General features: G+C 44.0%; 1 protein-coding gene across 2 annotated transcripts in view; it reads left to right on the plus strand.

The window, feature by feature from the left end:
• Positions 1–14,861, plus strand: part of Wdfy2 (WD repeat and FYVE domain containing 2) — a 142,133-nt gene extending 127,272 nt beyond the window's left edge. Inside the window, exons 8-12 of one of the 2 annotated variants that reach the window (XM_027390362.2) lie at positions 2,653–2,758; positions 6,181–6,282; positions 7,422–7,552; positions 8,618–8,726; positions 9,832–14,861. In XM_027390362.2, coding sequence (XP_027246163.1) covers positions 2,653–2,758; positions 6,181–6,282; positions 7,422–7,552; positions 8,618–8,726; positions 9,832–9,861 — 478 coding nt within the window. In that variant the 3' untranslated portion in view covers positions 9,862–14,861. The remainder of the gene's footprint in view (positions 1–2,652; positions 2,759–6,180; positions 6,283–7,421; positions 7,553–8,617; positions 8,727–9,831) is intronic. The other variant, XM_035452074.1, reaches the window with a different exon arrangement.
• Positions 14,862–27,473: the final 12,612 nt, after the last annotated feature.

The following is a 27,473-nucleotide window of genomic DNA, read 5'->3' on the forward strand; positions in this document are numbered from 1 at the left end:
ACTTAGTGATTACTATGTCACAGGGTCTCACAAGATAGCCTAGACTGCTTTGGAACTTGGTGTCGCCCATCTCAGCCACAAATTCATGGCAGTTCTCCAGCCTCTACCTCTCAGTGCTAGGATTACCAGTATGAGGCACTATGCCTGGATCTGTTTTGTTTTCTTTTTGTGATGTCAGATTTTGAACATTGAGCCTCACTCATAGCAGTAGGATTCTGCTACTAGTCCCAGCCCAGACCTGGATTCTACAAATAAATAGTAACACATGTAATGCAATTGTGTGTAGTAACATGTAATTCAGTTGTACATAGTATCTCATTTTAAGGTGAAGAACCAGATCTTTATGGTTTTCCAGGACTGTTGTGTGATATTTTGATTGTATTCTGACAATAAAGCTTGCTTTGAATCAGAGGGCAGAGCTAACCATTAGCTGACCAAAATTAACCATAAAGGTTTTGGAGGACTGAGGACAGATGGAAAGACAGGAAATAGTAAGGATAGAGAGGATCTCAGCCGTTTGGATGGAGGAAGGGAAGAGATAGGAAGTCACTGATTGTTTCTCTGCTGGTTCTCTGATCATTCAGTTTCTTACCCCAATATCTGACTCCTTATTTTTTATAGATAAAGAGTAATTAGATAAATGTGTCACAGGATCTCTCTGGGAGGTCTCTTGAGAGAATATTGGCACAAAATATCTTGAAGATTATATATATATTTTTTCTGAATAGTTATTCAGTGTAAAAGGACAAAATCAACCATGCTGCTGAGTCTGGGGTCCTTGGCTAAGACAGGAACACTAGCTATCTAAGCAAAGCAGTAATAAATACCTTAACATAAATACTGAAAATAACGCCATTTTAAAGAATGGAGCCAGCCGGGCGTTGGTGGCACACGCCTTTAATCCCAGTGCTCGGGAGGCAGAGGCAGGTGGATCTCTATGAGTTCAAGGCCAGCCTGGTCTCCAGAGCGAGTGCCAGGACAGGCTCCAAAGTTACACAGAGAAACCCTGTCTCGAAAAACCAAAAAAAAAAAAAAAAAAAAAAAAAAAAGAATGGAGCCTTTTTCACAAGTGAATGCCCCTTATCTCCCTCCCTTCTTGAAAAAAAAAAAAAAATCAAGGACATCAGTGAAGTTAATACAAATGACCAAACATTATCTGAAGACAGACTGCCAACTAGGCCAACTAGGTAATTCCACAGACAATAAAGTATGTCCTTTCATAGTGTGGTCAAAGGTGGTAATCAGCACATCAAAGAAGCAGTTCCAACTGGGGACATGGCTGACAAGGTGATGGACTTCCTTCAGACACCATAAAACAGAACCTACCACCTCCTTCCAATCACGTCCCTCATCCTGGGACCATTTGGCATTCTCCTTCCATCCAAAGTGTACTCTGGTATTTTCTTGGGCTAGATGCTGAGTGGTCTTAATAAACACAGGAAACAGAGTATCTGTCTTTTACTAAGCCTCAAAGTAGGAAGACTCTCAAGAATGTCAAACATTGGATTTTTCTCATCACATTTTTTTTCTGTTAGGGAAAATTATTTTTCCCCATCATTATATATATATATATTATATAATATATATATATATATATATATATTATATATAATATAATGCCCAAGTGGAATGGATTCCTCATTGCAAATTTCAAATGAATCTGTTTTATTCTTGTTTTAATCTAGAAATACAGTAAATACTTTATCAGTGTTTTAAATCAATATTCTGTGGTTTCTTCAAGTAAATTTTAAAAGTAATAGAGGCCCTGGGACAATGGACTTTAATTCTAGCATGTGTGCTCCAGGTGCTGAAGTTACAAGTCTGCATTGCCACAGCCAACACCAGCTGACAGTCTTAATTGCTGAATTTAATTGTAATAATTACCAAAGTAACTGTTACTATCCAGGCAAATGCAAACCTGGCCCCACCCTTTGGGGACCTGGCACGCATGGTAAGCAGTACCCTTGCTCTGGACACAGGTGCAAAGGTCCTTGTAAGAGACAAGCTCCGCCTACTTTCTTCTCTTTTCTTCTTGATGTTTCTCTGAGGAGGCAGCCTTCTCTGTCTGTCTGTCTGTCTCTGTCTATCTCTATCTCAGTCTGTCTTCTCTCTTCCCTTTCCTTACTTCCCTACCCTACCCAGTAAACTTTTCACATAACTTTTGTCTGTAGGTCTCTGTCTGTCTCTCATCCACTGTTTGTCCCTCACCCGCCATGGGGCTTCCCACCAAGGTCCCACCTCTCGCCACATATTCATAACAGTAACTGGCTGACATTTCACGGAGAAATTGGGAGGAGAGAGGATAGAGACAATGGAGAACTGCCATACACAAGCAAATGCCCCAGAGTTTCCACTGTGATACAAAAATCCCCTAAGGGAGAGTTAACAAGATGTTATGGTCATTCCAGCAATTACCTCTTATTTGAGTGTTGGTAACTGACTAAAAGTACCTTCTCATGGGCCTGAGAAGGCCAAAGCAACATTTAAACTCACTTTAGGTCTGGCCTTGCATGTTGACTAGTCTGCAAAGATTCCTGGCTGCTCTGTGGAGCTCGGTGTTGAATTTGAGTCTTGTCTGGCTCTGATGGGCTTTCTGCTGTGGAGCATGTTGTTTGCTCCCGAACTGGCCCCAACCGTTGGTTTCTTCCACAGTGACAAAGTCCGAGCCCTCTCCTATGCACAGCACACAAGGCAACTCATCTCATGTGGCGGTGACGGTGGCATTGTCGTCTGGAACATGGATGTGGAAAGGCAGGAGGTAAGTGAGTGCCAGCACTCTGGGTGAGACCTGCAGCTGTCTCTGCTCCCCTTCTGCCTATTTCTGTAGTGATTAAACCATGAAATAAGATATATTAAAAGTTAGAAAACTCCTGATGAGTAAGAGCCCCCTTGGTTTTAATGGAAATACAGGAAGTAATATTATGATTGTTTGTCATGTTCTAAATAGTCCCCAAACATGTCCTGTCTTCTTAAGCACACATTTAAATTTCCCACAGCACTTTTAGAATTAATTATGCTTTTTAACCTATGAGCATTTTAACAATTAAATGCTTACTGAATATTCCCAGGACAAGTATTTTGAAGTTAACCATTTCTTGTTGACCTAGAATTATTCTGGGTAAACTTTCCCTTTGACAGTCAGCATTCTTGTCATTTATTTCCTGCAGGCTGTGAGAATTAAATAGAAAAAGCACAATTTATAAAGACAAAATTTCCCCAGTTTTTCCCATCCCTTCACCCGAGTTTCATCCCAAGAGAGTCACTGGTGTTACCCACACAGCGGTGCCTTCAGATGCCAGTAATTAAACGCTTAGGAAGATTATAGCTTTATTTTGTGGAGCCATAAATCCACAGGAGTTCTATTAGTAACTAATTAAAACAATCCTTAGTGGTAGGAAGCCAGGAAATGTAGAATATTGCTTTTGAAAAGTACACTTGGCACCATCCATGTACAGGCAGGGGATCATTACAGCCCATGCTGCTCATGTGAGACAGGCTTCCCTGGGACTGGGGATTATGTCCTGGCTGGCTTTGGGTTAGGGACAATCAGGCCTGATTCAAGTCTGGCTTTTGTATGCCTTTTTTTTTTTTTTTTTTTTTTTTTTTTTTTTGAAGGACAACCCAAAGGAACATAACAGTGTTGTTTCCAAAGATGAAAGTAGGCATTTGGGAGCCAGCTTTGAGCCATTTTGACATGCATATATATGAACATTCAGCACTTGCTGATGGTTTAAGATCTTGTTAATTAGAAGCTCTGATGAGCAATGGGAATGATTCCATCTATCTTTTACAAATACCATATTTCATAAGCATCTGGGAATTGCTTCCTAGTTATGGCAGAGGCTGTGGGGTGCTAACAATAGTGAAGTTTGTTCTAACCTGAAGTGCTGACAGACTTTCTAGAAAGTTCAGAGTACTATTAAATGGTATAAGTAATGAACTTACAGTCAACACTAGTTAGAATGTCAGTGCTGGGTATTTTGGAAGGGACGTTACAACCGGCTGTCAAGGAAGGGTTCAGTGGGCCTGCACATGCTATTGCTGGGAGAGTCATGGACTTTCCCAGCTAAGAAACACCAGGAGTAAGAGCAGGGTGGGTGTGAGAGGTTGCTGTGGTGCATCAGTGCTGCTGGGAGGTTAACAACAGTCAGGCATAGGAGTTGCAGATGGAAGTCAGCATGGGGCAGGCAAGGGAGGACCCAGCATGGCTGGATGCAGATCAGCATGACATCTCAGATGCTAACTGTGTGTCCATACACCTAATGAAATCACTTGTTTACATGTTATTAGATGTAGTACACAGTCTTTGTAGAAAGTTAGAAAATACTGACTAATAGAAAACAGGTCTATTAATCATGATACCACCATCCAGAAATACCATATTTACAAAATCTGTGACTTAACAAAGATTCTCCATGTTGGCAAACATCCATCCTTCTGTTTTTTTCTACATTTACAAAACTTCTTTTAACAAAAAATGGAATCTTATTAAATGTATTGATTTTTCTCTTCTGAATGCCTTCATCATAGACACTCACTATGATAAATTTTCACCCAGATGTGTGTGAGTGTATGCGTAAAGGTGTGTGTGGTAAGAGCGTATAGATGTCTGGTGTGTGTGTGTGTGTGTGTGTGTGTGTGTGTGTGTGTGTGTGTGATGTATGTGTGTGAGTATGTGGGGTGGAGGGAGGGTGGTATATATGTGGTGTATGTGTGTGTGTGTGTGGTATGTGTGGGGGGGTGGGAAGGGTGGTTTATATGTGTGTGGTGTATGTGTGTATTTATATGAGTATATATGATGTATATGTAAGGAATGTGTAAATATATAAGTATTAGTATATTGTGAAATTTGTAGGTATGTATGTCAGAATGTGTGGTGTATGTGTAAAATGTGTGTATGTCTGTATATGAGTATGTATGGTGTATGTGTGTGTGGTGTGTGTGTGTGAGGTATGTGTGTATGAGTGACTATATATCTGTGTGTGTGATGTATGTGTGTGGTATATGTGTGAGAGGTATGTGTGGATGTGGAGATGTAGATGAGTGTGTGTGGATGTGTGTGTGGTGTGTGTGTGTGTGTGACTGTGTATCTGTGTGTGTGATGTGTGTGTGAGAGGTATGTGTGGATGTGGAGATGTAGATGAGTGTGTGTGGATGTGTGTGTGGTGTGTGTGTGTGACTGTGTATCTGTGTGTGTGATGTGTGTGTGAGAGGTGTGTGTGGATGTGGAGATGTAGATGAGTGTGTGTGGATGGTGTGGTGTGTGTGTGTGACTGTGTATCTGTGTGTGTGGTGTGTGTGTGATGTGTGTGTGTGGATGTGGAGATGTAGATGGGTGTGTGTGTGGACGTACAAACAGTGCTGCATTACAAGTCTAGTTTTGTCTCTACCTTCTGTCCCAGAAGTATTTTGAGCTCTCCCCAGCCTGCTGGAGCTCAGTGGGAGAGTGCTTACTTGACATGTGTGAGGTTCTCAGTTCAGTCCCCAGTACAACACTCACGCTCACACATGCACTCAGCATGTATGCACATGTACACAGCACACACATGCAAGATCTGGTAAAGAATACCTTTAAGCAGAACATACTTTTACAACCTGTCCGTCTTAATTTAGACCACTTCCGGTGGGGTTGCGTGTATATGTGATGTGCAATTAGACATCATTGTTGTCATTAGAGACTAGGGACTGAAGTTCTCAGCCTGACGGTCAGGAGCCTGCAAAGTGGGACACCTGCTCCTCTCTCCAGCTTCACTGTTCCTCTTCTGCCTTCCAGCCATGCTGAAGTTGTACTCAGCCCCCTCTGCCTCTTCTCCTCCCTTTCTCCTTCAGGTCTCAGCTGAGTTACCTTCTTTAGAGACCCCCAGCCTACATCAAAGCCTTTGGTCTACCTCACCGGCCCCTAGGCTTTCAAACTCTCAGACATTTTGATTACAAATAATATTTTCATGACATCTTCCCTAATAAATTACAATCTCTGTGATTTTAGGTTCTTTTTATTCACCACTGTATGCCATCCTCAGGGCCTGACAATTAGCAAACCTTCTGTAACTACTTTTGTGACTGACTGAGGAACCAACTGTTTTCTGATAAATATGGCCTGGTTGTAGAAGTCTAACTAGTGCCCATGGTTCCTTTGTCATACCACCTCTCACTGTGGCTGCTCTTGCTTTATTTGAAAAGACCCCTGAGTGGCTGGACAGTGATTCCTGCCAGAAGTGTGACCAGCCTTTCTTCTGGAACTTCAAGCAAATGTGGGACAATAAGAAAATTGGCCTAAGACAGGTGGGTAACATATGCTTTATTAAAGTGTAGTTATTTGGAAGTGACTTAACATATAATTTAGAAGTAGTAGCCCCTGGGTGGGAGTTGTAGTGGACCAAGTGATTTTATACCTGTGACACCCAAATGTTTACTGCAGCCCCTCCCTAACAGATTGAGTTTCCCAGTGGTTTGTTCTAAGTACTTGACTGATACAGTTTTAAAATTCTAACAGGGTCTACTGATGAGTACCACCTTGATTAGTCACGGTAGCTCATGCTGGCTCCAAACTATGAAATTACATGAGGATGTTCACTTCTTAATTGTTCACTTTCCCTCCTTCTGACATGGTTTTAGCCGTTTAGATCTGTTTATGACACAGCAATTTCAAAATCTGATTCTGTGGTTTGGTTTGGTCTTCCCTACAGAGATCAAATGTTAGGTTACCTGGGTTGAACACTGCTAGAGTCTGAGACAATAGGCTCGATCAGAGGCCATCCAGATTTGTAATCTTTCAAAGTAGCAGCACTTCCTCAGTTGAGCCAGCTTTAAGATCTGGCCATTGGGTGTGTGCAGCTCACAACAATGGTAGGTGAAGAGGATGGAGAATGGGGAACAGAAGAGGGGAAGCACACTTCCCAGAAGTCCTCACTCTGAACTGAGACCAAAATTAAAAGGAGTAGAAATCTGGTATGCCCTTGGTGGGTTTCAGAATACTGTTGTGGTATTGTGTGTGTGTGTGTGTGTGTGTGTGTGTGTGTGTGTGTGTGTGTGTGTGTGTGTGTGTGTTTATGTGTGTGTTTATGTGTGTGGTACGTATTTTGGTATGGTATGGTATCATGTATATCATGTATTCAGTGATTTACTGGGGGATAACTGGTCTTCTAATCCTTTTAACACTTTGTAAATCATGTTAAGTATTCTGGTTTATCTTCATCAACTATAAATGAAGCCCTTCTACCTAAGACACAAATAAGTCTGTGTCTGGCTTCAAATATTTGGTCACCTGGCATCACCCTCCCCAGTACTTGGATTGTAAGACTGTGCTACCATGGCCAGCTCTGGGGCACTCTGGCCTGGTGTCCTCACCTGACAGCAGTTGGTTTTCGAGTGTGTCAGGACTGCAGCCAGAGCCATGGTATCCTGTTTTCCTTTTCCCCCAGCACCACTGCCGGAAATGTGGGAAGGCCGTGTGTGGCAAGTGTAGCTCCAAGCGCTCTTCCATCCCACTCATGGGCTTTGAGTTTGAAGTCCGGGTCTGTGACAGCTGCCACGAGGCCATCACGGATGAAGAGTAAGTCCCACACCCTGCACCCTTCTGGGTTACGGACCAAGCCCAGACTTAGAGCTCCACTCCAGAGCCAGTGTGCTGCCTAGCTTGCTGGGGTGGTAGTACAGACAGAAACATGCAGTAGATTCAACTAAGGCCAAGAGACAGTCACCTGCTGAGTGCTCACAGCAGTGTAGAGACCCTGAACCACGGTGAGGGCTCTGCCTCTGCCTCTTCTGCCTCATCTCTGGCAAGCACTCTAGACCTGCCTATAGAGCATCAAGGCAGCCAATGGGCCTACTCATTAAAATCAGCAGCAAAGCCATAGACCCAAGAACACAGAACAAGCAATGGTGTGTGTGTGTGTTAAGATATTTATGTTGTTTGGTCATATATACATACACACACACCCATACACACACACGTTCATACATATATATTGCTTAGTGAAGCTTTAGAATATCATTTTTTAAACTTTTATTTGCATTTACACCCGTGGGAAAGGAAAAAAAACATGGTTGGTCTTCAGTTAGACAGGCAGTGGTATCTTGGGCATTTTAACAACCACACCTTTAAAATAAAATAGGCCAAGCTAGAGTATATTCCTTCCTCCTAAGCACAGACTTAGCAAAGGTACTGTGGTCTTTAAAAGAGTTCTCCAAAGCAAGACTTTCATGGACCCCATCACAGCAGAACTCTTTAGGGGTTTTCATCTTCCCTACTCTGGAGACCAGAAGAATCATTTTGCCTTGTTATCTTTGTAAAATCCTGAAATGAGGCCAGTGAGACGGTTCAGTGAATAGAGGCACTCATGTCTAGGCCTGGTTGCCTCAGTTCACTCTCTGAGTCCCACGAGCTAACAGGAGAGAACTGACTCCTGAGAGCTGTCCTATGATCTCCACGTGTGCATGTACACACACACACACTAAATGAATAATAAAATCATGTAGCAGATCACCATGGAGTGGAAGCAAGAGTATTTCTAACAGTGTAGCAGTGTTAGCCACTGGGCTAAAAGTGAGGATCTAAGTCATCCTGGATCCCTGTCACCCACGTGCCCACTTTTCACTCTGGTCTCGCTCCTTCCAGACGTGCACCCACCGCCACCTTCCATGACAGCAAGCATAACATTGTGCACGTGCATTTTGATGCCACCAGGGGATGGTTACTGACTTCCGGAACTGACAAAGTGATTAAGGTAAGATGTCATCTTGTTAAGCTTCCTACTGTGGGCCTTGTATACAGACAGTATCAAAAACTGTGAGGTTGTCTGTGTTCATGTCACCCATGGAAGTGAGCATGTCCAGAGCCTACTCCACTCAACATTCTGATTTGGAGGATAATTTACTTATGATATGATCTTTAAGAGCCAATACGAGGAATCTATGGAGATTGTCCAGTTGGTAAAGTGCTTGCAAGGACCTGCGCATTAAAGAAAAAAAAAAAAAGTGGGCCTGATGGCAAACACTTTTTAATCACAGAGCTGGGGAAGTGGAGTCAGGTGTATCCCAGAGGACCAGCCAAGCAGCCTAGCTTAGTCAACAAGCCATGGGTCTCAGTGACAGATGCTGTCTCAAAAGACAAGGTAGATGGCTCCCAAGGAGCGACAATTGAGGTGGTCCTGTAACTTTCACACACATAAACACACACTAGACAGTAAGTCACATGTGCAGAAGTCATAAAAGTAACATGAGAGATAATAGCCAGGATTCTCAGAGGGAGGGGAGCTGCTTGGGAAGGTCTCTGCATCAGGTGCTCTTGATCTAAATAGAGGTTGGAAGGCAGGCTGGAATCGGTCCCCAAGTCATTCACAAGCTTTTCTCCTGCTGAGATTAATGACTCCAAGAGTGTTTATCCACACCTCTGAAGCCACATGGACTCATGGTCACAGCAGAAGCCCAGGACAGAGGGGCGACTCTGTCATCCTGCCCAGTTTCGGAGACAGCAACAGGATGAAGTTGTTAGAGTAACTTCAAGCAAGGGTCAGCCAAGTTCTGAGGCCGGTGCCCTTCTTTTTTGATGTCTTAGAGAATTGTTTGGAAGGTTCCCTGGGAAATCTATGGAAAGGCATGACCGGGGTGTACTGGCTCCTCTCTCCTTCAGTGGATCTGATCTGCCTTCATGCTCCTTAGCTGGAGCAACATGTAGCTTCCCTTATGCGGAAGTCAGGCTAGTGCTGTATGTGTTTGTTTGATAAATGGAAAAAAAAACAAAACCCTACTTTGAATTGAGGCCATTCTAAGCATTGCTCCTCAGTACAGTTTGATCTTAATTCCTCCTTGGCATGTTTTTCTTTTTTGCAGTTGTGGGATATGACCCCAATAGTGTCATGATGACTCTCAGGGACTAGAAGATCGTCTTCATTAAAGAAACACTTGTTTGGGCCTGAAATCATTACAGGAGAAGCAAAGTATATAGATGAGCAGGAAGAGAGACTAAAGGCTCAAAGTGAATTGGTGTTCTCCCTGTACTGGTGCAGTGAACTGATGGAAGAGACTCTTCAATTGTCCTTACAACATAAAAGAAGATATTTTTTTATCAAATGGTTTATACAGCCTGGCTGTGCTGCATTGTTTTGAGTATATTGCAACATCTGTGTGGGATGTTTAAGTGTCTTGTGTCTCAGTCTTTCATTGTACTCGTTGCTTTCTGTGTCAGGAAAAGAGAGAGAGAGAGAGAAATGTGTTAAAGGTATTGTGTCATAGAAAGCAGTCTCCACATTCTCTTCACCTCAGCATGTACCAGACAGAGCCTTTCTCTTCTCTTGAGTCTTCCTTCACAGGCCCCACTTGCCTCTCACCAGAGTGTATGATTACAGTTTATTCTGGTGTTCTGCTTCCATGGCCAGATAAGAGTTAGAAAACCGCGTGTGTCTGACAGCAGGCCCCTTGAGTCACCTATGGGGAACAGTTGTGTCATCAGAAGTGCCTGCGATTCTGCTTCATCATTCTCTTTAATCCCACCTTAGGAAATGCTTTCAGAAACTGCTGTTCACGGTCAGCCCGGACACTGGTCACGTGACTCAGCCTCGCTTTGCAGTGCCTGTGTCTTTCCAAATTCAGTGAGGGCTTCTTGAGCCTTTTGCATTTTGGACTTTCAGAATTTTGGTTTGGGGTTTTTTGTTTGTTTGTTTGTTTGTTTGTTTGTAGCTTTTCTTTACTGTAACATGAAAGACAAACAAAAATGTCCATGCTCCAGAAGTGTCTTGAAGGTACATCTTTCTACATGGCATTGCCTCTGAATGTGAGCATTCATTACTTTCTGATTAGAATCCTGCTCTCTTCACCATCCATATTTAGTTTCCATTTAAAAACCAGGTATCTACACATCTTTATGTTAATGTATACTTTTCTATGAAGTCAGCATGTGATCTAAACAGAGGTACTAAGAAACGAACAGAATTCTCCTAAGGAAATCAGTCCAGCTTGATAAGGTGCAGTAAGTCGGGATACCAAGGTACATTAAAAGTAGTAGCAAGCCTAGAAGCTGGTCCATCCAAGCACTTCACACATGCTCACCCGTTAGGGTATCAGTGAGGGTACCAGGTCAAAGTCCTGTGGGTACACAGGCTGATTGCTTGCCCTGACTTTCCATGTTACACTTCCACAGTATCTAATTCACTCCTGACTTAACAGGTGCTTCCTGACAGGAAGTACTTAAAGGAAATTACAGTTCTCCCTATTACCTTGCTTCTGTTCCTAGAAAAGTGGTTTCCCCTATGTCATCGTTGCTTCTCTTTCAGGAGGAAGCAGTAATAGCCATTTTTGGATACCACCTTTAGCACTGACAACCCAGAGTACTTCCTAGGACAAAGCATTCTGGCTCCACTTCTGCTGGCTGGCAGTGGTGTACACATCCTGCTGGCTGGTGTACACATCCCACAGCCACACCCCTGGCAAGTGTGACGTGAGAGTAGAACTCTGCACACTCTCCAGGAAATCATCGCCACTGTGGTTTAACGGACTGTTCCATGAAATGCCACCTAGGTTCAGTTAGGCCACTCTAACTGGTTTGAGTCTTCTCTGCATGCTCACTCCCATCACAGAGCTTTGAAAAGAAAATCAGAGCTAAGATATTCAAATATCGATAGTACGCTTGATTGCTAGAATCTATAGCCACTTGGCAAGTTTTAGAAAACTGTATGTTGGAAATCAGTAATAGAAGTGAGTCTCATTGAACTGGAGCATGAGTGCACATGGGGAAGGAAATACAGTATTAGGAAACTGGAAGCCCAGGCACCCAGCAAGCCTGTGTGGATTTCCACTAATGTAGAGATGAATTCAGACTCCTGCGAAATGGATTACCATTATTTATGAGAGAGAGAGAGAGAGTGTCCGTGTGTGTGTCCGTGTGTGTCCAGCTGGGACATCTGGTCAACCCTCATGCAGGAGAAAGAAGAGAGTAGCACTTCATTAGAATACTATAGTTATGGGCCTAGACTAGTCTCCCAGCTACAGCTCATACTGAAGGGTCCCCAGAAGTTGAAACTTCACAGTGATGAAACTCATGGTTACATACCTCAGATAACCACTGCTCTGCTCTTTCCTCTTACCCATGTGGCTGTGAATTTGCTGAAAAGAGTATATCAGAAGAACTGTATGTGCACACAGTAATGCACTGTGGATGCTTGTGTTTGCCCGGTGCTCTTAACCCATAGAGAAATGCATGCTGGAACTGATAGATTTCCAAGCATTCTCTGAAAAGGAAGGCTTTGTCCATCAGGCATGAGCAGTGACATGGCACTTGGCTTGTGTCTCCTCTGAGTAAAAAAATAATCACAAATCAAAAAAAAAAAATCACAAATCTATCATCCTGTTTTGTTTGCTCTTTGCTTTTTTTTTTTTTTCCCCTCTACTGTGGAAACCTCAGCTCTGGTGATGGTAGTGAACATAGCCTGTTGGGAAGTAGGGAGGCCACATGTGCATGAAATTTGGATGAAAAGCATCTGATACTGTTAGTTTCTCCAAAGGAAAGCATTTAACGGAGCCACCTGGGTGCGTCTCCACCTTAGGGAAAAAAAAAATGGTTTTAGAAATAAGTACTTGGAATTTTGTGTCATTTTATAAAAGAGTCAGTCAACACAATGTATTTCTAGTTTAATTAAATTATTCATGAAATTACATTGGAAGGGAATCTTGAGATCCCAAATGTCCTAGGTTAGTCACACCAGGCACCTAGATAGAGATAAGGCATAAACAAGAGAATCTCAAAGAATATTCAAAGAACAATGGCTTTTGCTATTAGCAGTAGCAGCCCCTTCTTGCCTGGGACAGGAAGTCTCTGGAATCAGGTTTGATAATGTTGTGAGCAAATGTGACATAACTTTTGGTGCCTGCCTGTGGTTCTGAGTGGTACATGCTATTTCCAAAGGCCAGTCGTTCCATTTATCTGCATATCAACAACCCCTATATGCCATACCCCACCGACCATCCTGGGGACAAAGTTGAATCACACATTCAGGGCCCTGGAGTTCCCACTGCCCTGCTGGCTAAGGGCTGCTCCACTGAGTCTGAGCTTAAGTGTTTGTCCTTGTGACATCACCTTCTCAGCATCTTAGAGTCAAAATTTGAAAGTATATTGTAATTTTGTTTAATATCAATCCTTACAAAGCTTGAATTTTAACTTTAAAGCAAAAGAATAGCTCTGAACTATGTGTCACTCTTAGTATACAGAAATATTCATAAAGGGGGCCTTTGGTGTTGCTTTTTCATAGTAAATATATATATTTGTATATAAGTGAGCTTGTTCACTAAGATTTATATTTTAAAGTAAAAGAAAAGCATTTTTCTAAAGTGCTCTTATTTTTTTCCTTTAAAATAATGTTAGGTGAAATTTTTGCTGGTGTAAAAGTGGATATTCAGCACCTTGATGAAATGACACTTAAGTTAATCAGTTTGCCACTTTGTCAAGCTGTCAGGTCCTACCAGGAATGTCTGTGTGCTCCTGTAAGCTGTAGCTCAGCTTGACAGCCAAGAACTACACACTGACCTTCAGGGGTTTGGGTCTGTGTTATCACCTTTTAACATTGGATTCCCACCAAGGGCCTCGAGGCTAACACAGGCAGCAATGTGTGTTGCTGGCATGAGGCCCTTCCTTGGACTTCCATGCCAGAGCCTGTTGTCAAAGGTTTTGAAAATGAGATCAGATTTCTGAGTGAGGCATGAACTCTGCTGGAGTGCTTATGGTCCCTTTTAGACTTGTGACTTTGACTCTGTGAGTGTTGCTTATTACGGGACTAACCCAGACTGTCCCCAGTCACAGAGCTGACCTCACTCAGGCATATGAACACACTACCAGACCAGGGGAGTTGCTTTCTGGCCTTTTCCATCTAGGACCTAGTAGGTGTGGTTTTAGGAAAAGATGTGAATTGTTAGTACTATCTCATTTAAAAGATACCTCAAAGTGTTTACCTTTAGGGGCTGAGAGTATCTTACTGGGGAGACAAAGTGATTAGGAAATGCAAATTGGTCCAAAAAGTAGGTTTCAAATCTGATTTAAATATTTATATTTTTTCCCTTGGTTCTTTGGGATGTATGAGAGTGTGATTTTTTTTTTTAAAGAGAAAGCAGTTTGAGCATTTTACTTATCATTTTGATGGATTTGCAGCCTTTCATTCATAGCATATGCCAGTATGAAGTGTGGACCAAAACGCTTATATCACCATTGCCATTGTTCTGTGTGTGCTTGGGATTTATGCCATTTGTCTTACATTTTAAATGGGTATTTTCAAGGTATTGTCATTTTGGGAGAAAAAAAATCTTACTTGACAAGTGTGAAAACTGTTACTAACTGGACAGCAGGGAAGGCACTAACCCCACAGCTGTACCTGTCCATTGCTGTATCATAACCAGGGACTTGGGCTCTTCCCTTTGCACAACTGCCACCTGGGGCCTACATCTGGATGTGGTTACCATGGGTTTGTTACTTAATGGGTGTCTTTTTCCAGAAAAATCAGGAATTAGGAGATTAGGCAAGGGCTCAGCTAAGCATGCTACAAAACCTAAAGCTAGAAGCTAGAGCAGGCCTCTCCATGGTTGTTTGAGCCAAACCCCTCTGGTAGTTGCTATTCTCCATGCCGCTGGATTCTACTAACCAGACCCACCACCCTTGACCCTGACCTCCTAAATGTGATGAGCTGGTACTGAGTGAGACTATTCTGTGACATTAAGATGACTATATCCGTGCAAATAAATGCTGCTCAGCACGGTGAATGTTTCTCTCTCCCTGTTTTCCATGTATGGCCCTCTCGCCTCTTACGTCTGTGTAACCTATTCCAGTGTACGGCTCTCAGAGCAGTAGCCTCCATGGCTTACAATAAATGTCCAAACACCTACCTACTGTCTTGGTCCCATCATTGTCAAGTGTAACTGTATAAACCTAGCAACTCATTGGTTCTACCCTGGTGGCATCTGACCCATCAAGGCAGGATGGGGAAGCTTCCAGGTCACTCTACACCTGGCTATGTAGACCCCAAGAAGAGTTGCCATCTTAGGTAAGCCATTGTCGGCCAGCCTGAGCTCAGCATGTGGGCTGCAACCACGTTTCTCTTTAATGTAGGGTGCATTTTCTGTGCACAGTAGAGTTTCCAAGTAAAGACCAAGAACTTGAGGATAAATAGAATCAGGAACCTCACTGACCCTTGATGTAAACAGAGTCAGGTACCTCCTTGAAAACACTTGGGACAGAGTCAGGAACCACAGTGAAAACTCTTGAGGTCCATTTTATGGAGAAGAAAATAGGTACTAAGAAATAAGGGGCCCCTGTATGGAAGAGGTAGGGAGGGGTATGGCTGGGTTACCCTATTGCTCCAAAATTCTTGTCTCTGCCCTGCCTCACAGTACCAGACAAGCCCAGCACAGCAGGAAGCAGAGGTTTCTGCCCATGGAAAGGAATGAGGCAGTAGACCGTGGTTTTGGTTGTGCCCCTCCTGGTAATCTGGCACATAGCTTCCAGCAGGTTCGTGTAGAGAAGCCCCTGCCTCAGTGTTCCTAGCAGCCAGTCAGCTTGTGAATGTCTCCAACTGCATGGAGGAACAGCTGAGTTTCTTCCACTGTCGGGAGGAGGCTCCCTCAGTTTACCTTGACCTCCAAGAACTTGTACAAGCAGATTGGAAACACATCAGCTGCTTTTGTTCCAACTCTGAAGTTACCAAGAGAAGCTGAGATGTAGAGATTTTTGTTGTTGTTATTTTGTTTTTGTTTATTAAAGTGTATCACTCAAAGGCCAGGTGGCTCTTGAAGCTTTACAACCAGGCCTTATTTAAATCGTTGCTCAAAGTGTGCATTGTTTTCCAGAGACATGCACAGCCAAGCACTATACAGCCTTCTGCCTGGATACAGAAGCAGCTGTCTGTCTAGCGGTTAGCCTGTGGGCTCGAAGTCCCCTCAAACTGACAATGTTAGTGAGTCTTAACACTTCGAATATCTTAGAAAATCAAATAAACAAGAAACATGAGAGGCCTGGTGCCACAAGAGATTTGGTGGTATCCTTGGGAAAGGAGCCTCTCTTCAGGCCTCTAGTCCATACCCCTGCCATTTTCCTGTTGCTCTTGGCCCTGCACTGGGTATGGCCTGGCCTATTTCAGTCCCATTACAGAATTTCAGTGAACTCCTCTTCCACAGGCCAGAACAAGGTAGGTTTAGGGACCAGCAGATAGCAGCCAGAGCTGGTTGTATGAGAGGGACATTTGGAGATAGTCCATTGTCCTAGTGCCCAGAGGGCACCAAAGAAAAGGGACTGGCTTGTGCATGAGTCTCCAACCTGCCACTTTAGGAACACAAAACCTGAACAATGAATGCTTCCAAACAGGAACAAGGTCAGTTACTGCCCTTGAGTTGCTGTTTTGGCCAGTTGCTGCGCCCACGGGACTTGGTAAGCTTCCCAGACATCCACCACTAAGGTAGGAACTAGGGACAACTCACGTGTTCAGAGGACTTACCAAGTTCATCAAGATAAAAAGAAAGGGTTAAAGAAAAAGGCTCAACCACTTCCAAAAACTCAGCCAAAACAGCTGAAGGAACTGCCTCCCTAGGGATTCCAGGCATAGTCATGGCAGAGGAGAAAGTCCCATCCCTAGGTGTTGTGGCCAAGAGAGCACACCATTAAGGCCAAGTTGCTGTCCCAGCCATGTGTCACCTGCTTCATTACCAAGAAGGAAAACCAGATGTGAGGTTCTTACAAATGGTGGGCCAAGGGAGTGCCTGTCCCTCAGCCCAGCAAGGAGCCCTGGCATCTCATCTGGGAGGAGGAGGTAAGCTCAAGAGTGTGTGTCTGTAAAGGAAGGGGTTTTGTATGGTGTGGCTTCTTAATGCCAAAAACATCAAATAAATAAATGAATAAGTAAATGAGGCCTTAAAGTGTTTCCTATTGCAAAATAGCACATACGTAAGCTGTTCAGAACTGATTCCAGGAAGCCTTTCTCTGAAGGCCTGGGTGTGGCTGGGTTGAAAATGCTGTGTGTCAGGGCTGGGAATTTGTTGGGTCTCTGTGTCCCCCAGGTTCCTGGATCAGCCCATTCCTTAAAGAACAGCCCTCTTTCTGCAGCTGCTGGTGACTTGCTCATGCTCTCCAATCACCCTAGACTCTACATTAGCCATCTCTCCCTGATGTCCTATCTGCTCTCAGATCCCAGCTGTGGGCTTTTGCGAACTGTTGGTATTTGCCTTTTTTTTTTTTTTTTTTAAGAATTCCCCCATCTCTCCTGCATCTCTGCCACACACCTGGCCCATAGCTAGAAGCAACACCCACCTGGTGTCTTCCCTGCCTGTCCCTGTCCCACTGGTACCCTTAGTACCCTAGATGCATGAGGGACCCAGCAGTGCTCTTGCTGCCGGCACTCTTTGTTCCCATCAGACCCCAGAGCAGTGTCTTCAAGTGGAACAGGTTGGGGAACAAAACTGATCCCCCAAGAAGCCAAGGGCAGAAGAGAAGCTGGGAGTAGCCAGGCCCCACAGAGATCCCAAGAATTTAGAGAAAGTTCATCTAATCCAAGGCAGGCCCTCACTTTCTATATTACAAATAAAAGAAAAGCATTTGTTTGTTATGGAAAACTTAAACTGTATTGAGTTTTAAAAAAGTAATCTGAAACTTTCCACTGTATTCCTCAGACCTTAGGTGACCACTCCTGGGGGCTACTCAGCCCTCCAGGACCTCTGGCTGGAGAGCACAGAGAGGGTCTTTGCCTCCTCTCTCACCTGGAGACAACACATGGCCACATGCACAAAACTCCGATGTCAGATCCCAGCAGTGGCCTTCATAGATACAGTATGTGTGGACACCAGTTAATGTTGCCTTTTCAGAATGGTAAACCAGCAGTTTAAGAAGCTGGTGCCCTCTTCTGGGGTGCTGGCATACATGCTGGCAGAACACTGTACACATAATACACAAATCTGAAGGAGGAGGAGGAGGAGGAGGAGGAAGAGGAAGAGGAGGAGGAGGAGGAGGAGGAGGAGGAGGAAGAAGAAGAAGAAGAAGAAGAAGAAGAAGAAGAAGAAGAAGAAGAAGAAGAAGAAGAAGAAGAAGAAGAAGAAGAAGAAGAAGAAGAAGAAGAAGAAGAAGAAGAAGAAGAAGAAGAAGAAGAAGAAGAAGAAGAAGAAGAAGAAGAAGAAGAAGAAGAAGAAGAAGAAGAAGAAGAAGAAGAAGAAGAAGAAAAAAGAAGAAGAAGAAGAAGAAGAAGAAGAAGAAGAAGAAGAAGAAGAAGAAGAAGAAGAAGAAGAAGAAGCAGAAGCAGCTGCAGCAGGGTCCTAGACAGAAGGAACTGAGTATTTTCTGCAAAGAAAGAAGAATTGAAAAACTCAGAGTCCCAGCCCAACCTCCTAGCTTCAGTGTCATGTGACTTTCCCTAGAAAATCTACTTCTATTCACCTCATATAAGGAAGGTAATGGCACACCAGAGAAACGAGCCCCTCCAAGCCCAGTGAACCAGTGAGTTTATTGGTATTACATACAGGAGGGTGAGAATTCACTGGCAGCTCTACCACAGAGGTGTTCCCCCATCCCAATCACTTGGAGGCTGGGGGAAGCTCAGAACCCTTTCCTCCCCATGAGGTGATGTCAATGGAGCTGATCTTATGGGTCTCATGTAGTTAAGCATACCTGCTCTGGTTTCATTTCATGCCCAGACAGAGCTCCACACCTAGTCTTGCTGATAGCCAAGAATGTCCTTCTTGTGTGCATAAAAGGAAGCTGTCAATATTCTAGTCTGGCAAACCCCTAAGCTAGTTGTAGAACCATTTTCTCCCAATTGACACCCTCTCTGGAAGAAGAAAGTCATGTAAGTCCCTAGGCAAGGGAGCTCCTGGTTACCAGAGTCAAAAGACCTGGCCCAAGATTATAAAGACAGCAGGAACTGCTGGAGAGAGAGAAGACTTCTGCCAGCTGAGCTGCTTACAAGGCATGCAAGGAGCTCCAGGGACAGTTTCTGTGTCTTCACCCCAGCTAGGGTGGGCTTTTTGGTCATGTGGCTATGTTTGAGTCACCCTCGCCCCCGTGAGTAAGCCAATAGAGTCATTTCTTTGGGCTGTGACTGATACCTGTTGAGTGAGGTTATTTGTCCTGGCTGATACTGCTGCCCTTCAGCCCCAAATAAACACACAGACACTATATTAATTATCAAACTGTTGGCTAGTGGTTGGGTTTCTTATTTGGCTAGGTCTGTCTTAATTATTAACCTGTTTCTATTAATCTAAGTATTTCCACGTGATCTTATTTTACCAGAGAAGGGTCTGGACCTGTTACTCCTTTGGCGACCTACATGGCAACTGTTCTGGTGGGGGCCTTCTCTGCCTATCTTTCCCAGAATTCTCCTCATCTCCTAGTCTGGTAGCCCCGCCTAATTTTATGCCTGGCCAATCAGTGTTTTATTCATCAACCAATAAAAGAAACATATATACAGAAGAACATCCCTATCAGTGCCCCATCTGAGGTGCACAGATAACCCTCCCCAGGAAAAGTCACAATGCCAGGTCTCTAGGATGAAGCCAGCACCACATTTTCCTAGAGGAATGTGGTTGGAGCAGAAAGGTGATCCTAGGACCCATGTGCACTGTTTAGAATCAGATACCTGGTTGGGCCTGGCAGCTCTCACCTATAGCCCCAGCACTTGGAGAAGTTTGCAGCAGGATGAGTGGTCTGTGGCTAGCTTGGCTATCTATTGACCCCACCTCAAGAAGTAAAATGACCCAGATGTCTTCCCTTGATGGTATGGTGGAGACAGTTTTGTTTTGTTTGTCATGCATGTTTATCAATGGAAGGAGAGTGAGGGCAAATGGATTTCTTCTGTGCTGGCGCTCCATGATTAATAAACCCATCTCCATTTACCAGTGCTGTGATCAACAACTTTATTTTCTATAGCTTCTTCCCTTGGGATGAATCCTAGAGTGTCTTTACACGCGTTAAATCTACTAACACACATTGACTGTCGACACTTAAAACTACAGTGTTTGAGAGCCTGGCTCTCCAGAGCTGTGGCAATGGCACCTGGGAGGGCATGGCCTCTTGTGCCTCAGTTCCCTCATTTGCCAACAGCATGGTGACAGTGCCCAGATGTATGGTATAGTTGCATGACTGCTGATGGCTTGCATTTCCCACTCTGTAGGGGTGCAGAGAGCCACCAAGAGCTGCTTGGGGTCATGGTTATATGAGGTCATAGCTGGTGGCAGATCCAGAAGAGAGCTGTGCTGTCCTTCACTTCCGCTTCAGCAGTCTTCCAGGTGCTTCCAGATAATTCCAGCTGTCTTCATTTCCTCTATGCACCCATTATTTCACAAATCCTGGGTGGTGTTGAGGTGGGTGACCCAGATGACTTGGACCTGCTGCCCATCATCTCAGGCCATGTGTAATCCATCCCTCCACCCTAAAAATAACCATGTTCCCCAGGACACAGAGACACCCCTGTGCCTGCTCTTGGCCGGGCACAAGGCAGACTTAAGAGCAAAGCTCTGCTTTTGAAGGTGAAGTTTTCCCTTCTGTGTCTAGACCCCTACTCCGTGGGGAGGAAACACCTCATCAGTCCTGGTTACACTCACTTTCGGTCATCCCAGGGAGAGTCAAGCCTGTAGCTGGGCAGATATTTTTAAATGAAATGTAAGTGGCTCAGCTATGAAAGGCTACAACATCCCTGAAGTGTCACCCAGCCAGAAGGTACTGAGAAGTGGCTAGCCAGGTTCACTAGGTCAGTAGCTTAAGGAAAGAGAGAATGCTCCTTGAGGGACAAGGCTGGGATGCTGTAAACAAATGTGTGAAGCAAGCCCACAGCACAGCCTGGCAAGGACTCTGGTACATGCTTCTCCTTGATTTCACATTCTTCCTGAAACATCTTTACCCGTTAAATTTAGACTTAGATCTTGTTCTGGGTCCTGCCACTCTGTAGGAAGAATAAGCAATGAAGCAGGATTGGCAGCATGTCTTCTGCCTCCAGGGATTTCCTCAGCCTAGCATCCCTGGATGACTTCCTCTTTGGTGACTTCTGTGACTGTTCTTTGCTGCTTGTGGAAGACAGGGGGAGTGTTTGCCTATTTACCCAGCTTGCTGTTCCTGGGGGTTGGGACAGGGGGATGGCATGGAACAGGTAGGCCACTAATATGGGAATCCGCTCCTGCCCTAGAGTAGAATGAACAGCCCCACAGTGCCTGGAGACGTCAGTGACAAACATCTGATCATCAAACACTCCCCACTTCCTTCATGAAACCTCAGTTGTATTCAGGCTGTTGTCTGGCCCCGGGTGGCTGACCATGCCCTCCAAAGAATTTCAGCTCTGGGCCTGAGGTGTGACCAGTAATTGGAGCACTGCGTGTTCTTAGGGAAAAACTAAAGAAATACAGCCTTTCAGATTTGAAGTTAAGACATAATCTTTCTGTTGTGCCAGGAAGGGGTCAGTGAGCAAACGTGGGACAGCTTAGGGTGACAAGGTCTTTTGTAAACTTTGGATAATTTATTAGAGCTTAAAGGAGAAGCCCAGGGCCAGCAAGCTGTGACTCTTAGCTGTGGGGTTGCCAGGGAATAGCTGTGCTGTTTGAGTTGCTGGCTTGGAGATGGCAGGCAGCTACGTGATGAGGAAGGGGGTTTTGGAGAAAGACTAAGGAAGCCCTGAATTTCAGAAAAGCATACTTTGGTTCTGGTCAGGAATTGAAAGAGATAGAAAAGGAGAAAATGAAAAACTTGCACCTTTCTGAGTGGAAACTCAGAGTGGAAACTCAGCAGACAGAGCTGAACTTCAAGGCGGCTGAGATCATCGGCACTGTGTTAGGGGGTGGAAATTCTGGGAAGGAAAATATGTACTCATTAAAGGACTAATTGTTCCTGCCCATCTCTTTGTCATGGCTCAAGGTGAACCCATCTTTCCAAGGGCGGGTCCTTTAGCCAGGCCATTGACCCTGTCCTGCTGCAATGTTAGGTCTCCACCGAGACCAGAGATTTTTTTTCTTGAACAGAAGGGATTTCCCATCAATGGGCCTCTGCTGCTACTTTACTATTTCTCTTCTGAGAAGACAACCCTAAAATAATTTAGGAAGCAGAGGGATGAGCAGAGCCCCAAGCACTTGTGCATCTCTGGCCTTAGCAAAGATAAAGCTACTAAGAGGCCAGAGGACATTACTTGCTTTTAGCCAAGAAAAAAACCTGTTTTCTAGTGTGTGTGTGTGTGTGTGTGTGTGTGTGTGTGTGTGTGTGTGTTTCTTTATTTTATTTTTATAATTATAATTAGATCAGTTTTAAATTAGAAACAAGCTTGTTTTACATGTCAATCCCAGTTCCCTCTCCCTCCCCTCCTCCCCTGCTCCCCACCCCATATTCCAGCCCCTTTCTGCTCCCCAGGGAGGTGAGACCTTCCATGGGGGAATCTTCGAAGTCTATCATATCATTTGAAGCAGGGCCTAGGCCCTCCCCAGTGTGTCTAGGCTGAGAGAGTATCCCTCTATGTGGAGAGGGTTCCCAAAGTCCATTCATGTACTAGGGATAAATACTGATCCACAACCAGAGGCCCCATATACTGCCCAGACCTCCAAACTGACATCCTCATTCAGGGGGTCTGGAACAGTCCTATGCTGGTTTCCCAGCTATCAGTCTGGGGTCCATGAGCAACCCCTTGTTCAGGTCAGCTGTTTCTGTGTGTTCTTCCAGTCTGGTCTTGACCCCTTTGCTCATCACTCCTCCCTCTCTGCAACTGGATTCCAGGAATTTGGCTCAGTGCTTAGGTGTGGGTGTCTGCTTCTGCTTCCATCAGCTGCTGGATGAAGGCACTAGGATGGCATATAAGTTAGTCATCAATCTCATTATCGGAGAAGGGCATTTAAGATAGTCTCTAGACTATTGCTTAGATTGTTAGTTGGGGTCATTGTTGTAGATCTCCGGACATTTCCCTAGTGCCAGATTTCTCTTTAAATTTATAATGGCTCCCTCTATTATGGTATCTCTTATCTTGCTCTCTTCTGTTCTTCCCCAACTCAATCTTCCAGCTCCCTCATGTCCTCCTCCCTCCTCCTCTTCTCCCCTTCTCTTTCTTCTAGCTCCCTCACTCCTCTTCCTGTGCTCCCAATTAGCTCAGGAGATCTTGTCCCTTTCTCCAGGGGACCATGTATGTCTCTCTTAGGGGCCTCCTTGTTTCCTAGCTTCTCTGGCATTGTGGATTGTAGGCTGGTAATCCTTTGCTTTATGTCTAAAGTCCATATATGAGTGAGTACATACCATGTTTGTTTTTTTGTGACTGGGTTACCTCACTCAGGATGGTTTTTTCTAGTTCCATCCATTTGCCTGTGAATTTCAAGAATCCATCACTTTTTTCTGCTGAGTAGTACTCCATTGTGTAAATGTACCACATTGTCTTTATCCATTCTTCAGTGGAGGGGCATCTAGGTTGCTTCCATGTTGTGTTTATTACAAATAATGCTGCTATGAACATGGTTGAACAGATGTCCTTGTTGTATGAATGTGCATCTTTTGGGTATATGCCCACGAGTGGAATTGCTGGATTTTGTGGTAGACTGATTCCCATTTTCCAGAGAAACCGCCATACTGATTTCAAATTGGCTGTATGAGTTTGCACTCCCACCAGCAGTGGAGGAGTGTTCTCCTTTCTCCACATCCTCTCCAGCATTAGCTATCATTGGTGAAAAACATGGTTTCTTTGGAGTCTTCTTTTTTTTTTTTTTTTTTTTTTTTTTTTTTGAGACAGGGTTTCTCTGTGGCTTTGGAGGCTATCCTGGAACTAGCTCTTGTAGACCAGGCTGGTCTCGAACTCACAGAGATCCACCTGCCTCTGTCTCTCGAGTACTGGGATTAAAGGCATGCGCCACCAACGCCTGGCCTTTGGAGTCTTTTTACCCTAAATTAGCCAATTTTTACCTCCTGTTCTTGTCATCTCTCCTTCTGAAGAGGTAATCCTGTCATCGTAAAGTTGAGGTGATGACCAATCTGACTTCGTCCAGCAGAATAGAGACATTGGGTCTGGCAGTCGTGGTACCCCTCCAGTGAGCCTATTTTTTAAAACCCCAAAGTGCATCAGTAGTATAACTTCCAGGTAGAGGGGGAGGAAGTCCTCCAGTGGTGCCTGGAAGGAGATGTGAGGGAGAAATAAAGGCAAAAGTTAGAGCATTACAAAGCCTAGGGAGGGAACCAGGAGAAGGCAGAGTGGAGGGTATTTTTGAAATTATGTTTTTTTATGTGTACGGATGGTTTGTCTGCATGTATATCAGTTCATCAGATGGATGCCTGGTGCCCTTTAGAAGCCAGAAGAGAATATCAGCTCTGGAGTTACAGATATTTGTGATCAGTCATGTGAGTTCTAGAACCCAGAGCCTCTGGAAAAGCAGCCTGTACCCTTAACCATGGAGTCATCTCTCCAGCCCCCAGAGTAGATTTTTTTTAATGTCCAAATAAAAGCCCATCAGAATCTCTTGATGGGCTCATGGGGGTTCCACAGGTTTCTCTTTGTTCGTCCAGGGCTCCTAAACTCAACTCCAGAGTGATGGACCCAGGATCTTGTTTCAAGCCTGTGATAGCTGTCAGAGTGGCTAGAACCACAGTGTGAGGTCCTCCCAGATGACTGCTAGAGAAAGAGAAGAAATTTAACCATCATTTGACATTTAGGTTAAAACAACAGTGGGCGTGTGTCTCTTGGCTGCAGGTAAGCACTGCAGTATTGAATTGAGCCAAGGTCATGATGTCCAATGTCTGGGGAACATCTCCCCTACCAAGAAGAAAATCACTGGAGAGAAATAGTTTTCTAAGTATTGCCTCATATGGATTTGAGTCTCTTGTCTGAAAGTCTGATTCCCCTGAACTGAAGAAAAAAAAAAAACTAATCATTGTCATCTTTGGTTATATTTTCCTGTTAGATGTTTAAAACCATGTAGGTGGCCAGAATTATTAATTTTTGTTTGATTTTTACTGTTGAGGATCTGGTCCTCAGGGGTTACTAGAGCTTGGAAAGAACCCGTTTCCTCTCTAGTCTTTTATTGGCCATCCATCTGGGTGAGGATAAAGTAAGGCCTTTGCTTAATTGTGGCTTCACTTGGAAACATGGAAGAAATTTTTTTCTGTGTTGCTCCTCCTCTTTGTAAATTAGACACAGGTTAGGTTCTGCCAGGTAAGGTTTCCATGGCTCCCTGAACAAAGGAACAAGTGTCTTGTCACAGTTATAGGACATTTTGAGAGAAGCCACACAGACCCCTGGGACATAGTTGACCTTGGAAGGCACTGAACAAAATATTGTTCCTTTAAATCCCTCTGCCTCTATTAGTATAAGCAAGTTATGAAGGTCTGAGTCAGTAATGTAAAAAATAAGAGGTAGATATTACATTTAATTAATATATACTAAAAACTCTGAGGTTGAAGTCCAATTCAGCAACATTATACCTCTACTTAAATCAATCTACATTTGGTAAAGGTTACAAAGACTAGCTTAGAGAATACAAACATAGATCCAATCAAGGTTTGTCTGAAAGTATTCAGTTTTGTCCGACAGAGGGTCCCCCAAGTTCTTTCTCACTGCAGCTCTCAGCCCATCTATCCTATCTTCATTCCTTTGTAACAGCTGCTGACCTGCATAACCACTCTCTACAAGGGACTCCAGTGGCCACACTAGGCTGGGACTCAGGGAAGCAACTTTTACTACCCTTCCTGTCCTCCGCCCTGGTGTCTCCACACATTCTTAGCCCTGCTGCAGCCTGACCACAGAAGCCCCTATGTCTAGCTCTCCTCCCTCCCCTGGGGACTCTGCCTCTTGATGCAGACCCAGGGTCCCCTAGTTCTTTCCTGTCACCCCTTCCAGCCTTTCCTTCTATCCCATCTCCAGTCCTTCATGACAACGGGTCACCCACAGAAACACTCTCTATCAGGGACCCCACAGCCACACTAGGATAGGACCCAGAGTGGGAAACAGCAACCATGGGACAGAACACCCACCCAACAAGTAAGACAGCAGATTTCTATGCCAAGAGCATCATAACTTCAAACATCATAACTCCAGGTGCCTAGATCTCAGGGCAAAAACATACATGAAAAGCCAAGACAACATGCCTCTTCCAGAAGGCAGCAGCCACACTGTAATAGGCCCTGAGAAAAGCAATTTAGCTGAAGCACAAGATAAGGACTTCAAAGTATCAATTATGAGTGTGTTCAATGACCTTGGAGAGGATATGAATAAATGCTTTGATGAAGACCATGAAAACAATGTAATATGTGAAAGTAGAATTTAACAAAGAAATAGAATCACCAAAGAAAGCCCAAACTTAAATAAAACTAGAAATGAAAAAAATCAGGATGTCACAGACCTCAGAGGTAAGCTTCACCAACAGATTGAAAGATATGGAAGAGAGAATTTCAAGTCTTGAAGAAGAGATAGAAGAAGTGGATAGTTCATTTAAAGAAAATGTTAAGTCTAACAAATTCTGGGCACAAAACATCCAGGAAATCTGGGACACTATGAAAAGACAAAACCTAAAATAATAGTTATAGAAGAAGTCATTTTTTTAAAAATGTGTAGTCCAGATTGACCTCCAACTCATGATTCTCCTGCCTCTGCTTCCTTCGACAAATTCTACTGATGTGAGCCACCACTGAAAGGTTCAGGCATCATGCTGGCCTGCCCGTTACCTGGTGGAACAAGCAGTACCCTGGTCAGCCAGGGTTCCATGGGAACTAAGTCTACACGCAGGACCCCTTTAATCCCTGCCCATTTATGCTCTCTTTACTCTCTCTCTGCTCTCCTCTCTCTGCTCTTCTCTTCTCTCTGTCTCTTTTATGCTCTCTCTGCCTCTCTATGGCGACCGGCCATGGCGGTCAGCCATTAACCCTGTTTCTCTTTTCTCTTAGTCTCCCTACTCTTCCAGGCCTTTAATAAACCAATTAATATGTCTAATATGTCTCTTAGTCGTATGTCTCATCTGCATCTTTTCTTCTTTGTTTCTAATTTAAGCAAAAATTTTAACAACCACAACTAGCATGCACAGCAAATATTTTTTAACAAAATTATAGAAGAAAATTTCTCCAATCTAAAGAAGGCTGTATTTATCAAGGTACAAAAGCACACATAACACCTAGACAGAACCACAAAAGAAATTTCCCACAGCAAAAAATAATCAAAAACACTGAAGTTACAGAACTAAGAAAGGATTAGAAAACCTGCAAGGCAAAAGATCAATAACATATGAAGGCAGGCCCATTAGAATAACCCAATGGAGTCTGAAAGTCAGAAAGGCCTGGATCTATATTCTACATCTCTAAGAGAGCAAAAATGTAGGCCAAGACTACTCTACCCAGCAAAACTATGAATCGCAATTGACACATAAAGGAAAGCATTCCATGATAAAAACAAACTGTACAATTTCTGCCCACCAAGGCAGCTTCTCAGAAGGTACTAGAAGGAAAGTTTTAGTGTGAAGAGAAGGTTAACTACATTCAAGAGGGCACAAAGAATAAGCAATCCCAAAACAGCACATCAAAAGGGGAG

Source organism: Cricetulus griseus, assembly GCF_003668045.3.
Source record: "Cricetulus griseus strain 17A/GY chromosome 1 unlocalized genomic scaffold, alternate assembly CriGri-PICRH-1.0 chr1_1, whole genome shotgun sequence".
Lineage (NCBI taxonomy): Eukaryota > Metazoa > Chordata > Mammalia > Rodentia > Cricetidae > Cricetulus > Cricetulus griseus.